This window comes from Bison bison, unplaced genomic scaffold (genome assembly GCF_000754665.1).
Source record: "Bison bison bison isolate TAMUID 2011002044 unplaced genomic scaffold, Bison_UMD1.0 scf7180017862139, whole genome shotgun sequence".
Lineage (NCBI taxonomy): Eukaryota > Metazoa > Chordata > Mammalia > Artiodactyla > Bovidae > Bison > Bison bison.
Genome location: NW_011492711.1, coordinates 53,118 through 54,820, shown reverse-complemented (window position 1 = coordinate 54,820; position 1,703 = coordinate 53,118). Strand labels below are relative to the sequence as shown.

General features: G+C 43.9%; 1 protein-coding gene across 1 annotated transcript; it reads right to left on the bottom strand.

The window, feature by feature from the left end:
- Positions 1-509: 509 nt before the first annotated feature.
- Positions 510-1,455, bottom strand: LOC104983279 (olfactory receptor 2M5-like). Its single transcript, XM_010832707.1, has one exon. It carries the CDS (start codon positions 1,446-1,448, stop codon positions 510-512), a length of 939 nt encoding a protein of 312 aa, XP_010831009.1. The 5' UTR covers positions 1,449-1,455.
- Between the last annotated feature and the right edge of the window lie 248 nt (positions 1,456-1,703).

Genomic DNA, 1,703 nt, shown 5'->3' with positions numbered 1-1,703 from the left:
GTGTAGAGGGCTGATGAGCATAATATCTTTTCCCTCATCAGTGTATCATCTAGGATGATTGAATAGAAATTCCAAGATGGAGAAAGGAAAGGATATCAAACATTTGTTTTTTCTTCTAGATGAAGTCAGGTTGAGGGACTCTGTGCAACCCCATAGATGGCAGCCCACCAGGCTCCCCCGTCCCTGGGTTTCTCCAGGCAAGAACACTAGAGTGGGTTGCCATTTCCTTCTCCAATGCATGAAAGTGAAAAGTGAAAGTGAAGTCACTCAGTCATGTCCGACTCTTAACGACCTCATGGACTGCAGCCCACCAGGCTCCTCCATCCATGGATTTTCCAGGCAAGAGTACTGGAGTGGGGTGTCATTGAGGGAAGCAGCTCTTAAAAACTGGTTGACTTTTTCAGGGATTAGAAAATATAATTCTTACAGGGATAATATTTTAATTAAAAAATGCCTCTTTGCAGGTGCATCACTAAGATTGTTTGCAGCTAAAAGGAAAACTCTGCCCTCTATCTGGTGGACTGAAACCTCCCCATCAACTTTTTTAGTGAACATAGAACTTCTTTGTTTCTAAGACTGTATGCAAGAGGGTTCAGGAGAGGGGTAAGGACAGTCCCAAAGAGAAAGAGACCCTGGTTCAACTTTGGAGTCTTGGCAGAACCAGGCCTCATGTAGATGCACATACCTGGACCAAAATAGAGACCCACCACACAGAGATGAGAGGAGCAAGTGGCCAGAGTCTTGTTCCTGCCTTCTGGGGAGTTCATTCGGAGTACAGCAAGGAAGATGAGAATGTAGGAGGACAAGATGAGAGATAAGGGCAGCAGCAGGGCTAGGATGCTGGTCACCACTACAGCCTTCTCATAGGCTGAGATGTCCTCACAGACAATCCTAAGAACAGCCATGACTTCACAGAAAAAGTGAGGAATCTCTCTGGGGCTGCAGATATGAAAATGTAAGGTGAAAGCAGTGTGGCCAGAGGAAGTAAGGGCACCTCCAGCCCAAGACATGGCAGCCACCTGCCAGCACATCCTAGGACTCATGATGACAGGGTACCGCAGGGGATTGCAGATAGCCACATAGCGATCAAAACACATGACAGTTATAAGGATGCATTCTCCAATGGCTACTGTCAGCGAGAAAAAGATTTGAGTCCCACAAGCCAGGAATGAGATGCTTTGCCATCCAGAGAAGAAGTTGGCCACCATCTTGGGTATGATGCTAGAGGTCAAAGTCAAATCCATTAAGGAGAGCTGACTGAGCAGGAAGTACATGGGAGTATGGAGCCGGGAATCCAACCAAATGAGGAGGACCAGAAGAGTGTTGCCAATGAAGGCAGCCATGTAGATGAGGAGAACAATGGAAACCAAAGCTGTGGTGTATCTAAATTCAGGGAAGAATCCCAGGAGGATGAAATTTGTGGATTCTGTCTCATTCCCTCCCCACATGGCTCTCTGCGATGACAACACAAAGGGAGGAGATTAAAAAAAAAAAAAAAAGTCAGTGCTGAAACAGTTTTTTAAAGTTTGTTTAAAATAATTTATAACAAAAATGACAAGCATAAAGTGTTTATCCATGATTATCTGCATCAATTCTTAACATTTTTTTTCAGTAACCCCGAACCACGATCTAATGTACTTTAGAAACCAGAGTGTAAGTTTTTAAATGTGACTCATTATCATTAATGTTTGAAATATATTTTC

Excerpts from the sequence above, each read along its gene's own strand:
- LOC104983279 (XM_010832707.1), bottom strand. The coding sequence starts at position 1,448 with ATGTGGGGAGGGAATGAGACAGAATCCACAAATTTCATCCTCCTGGGA.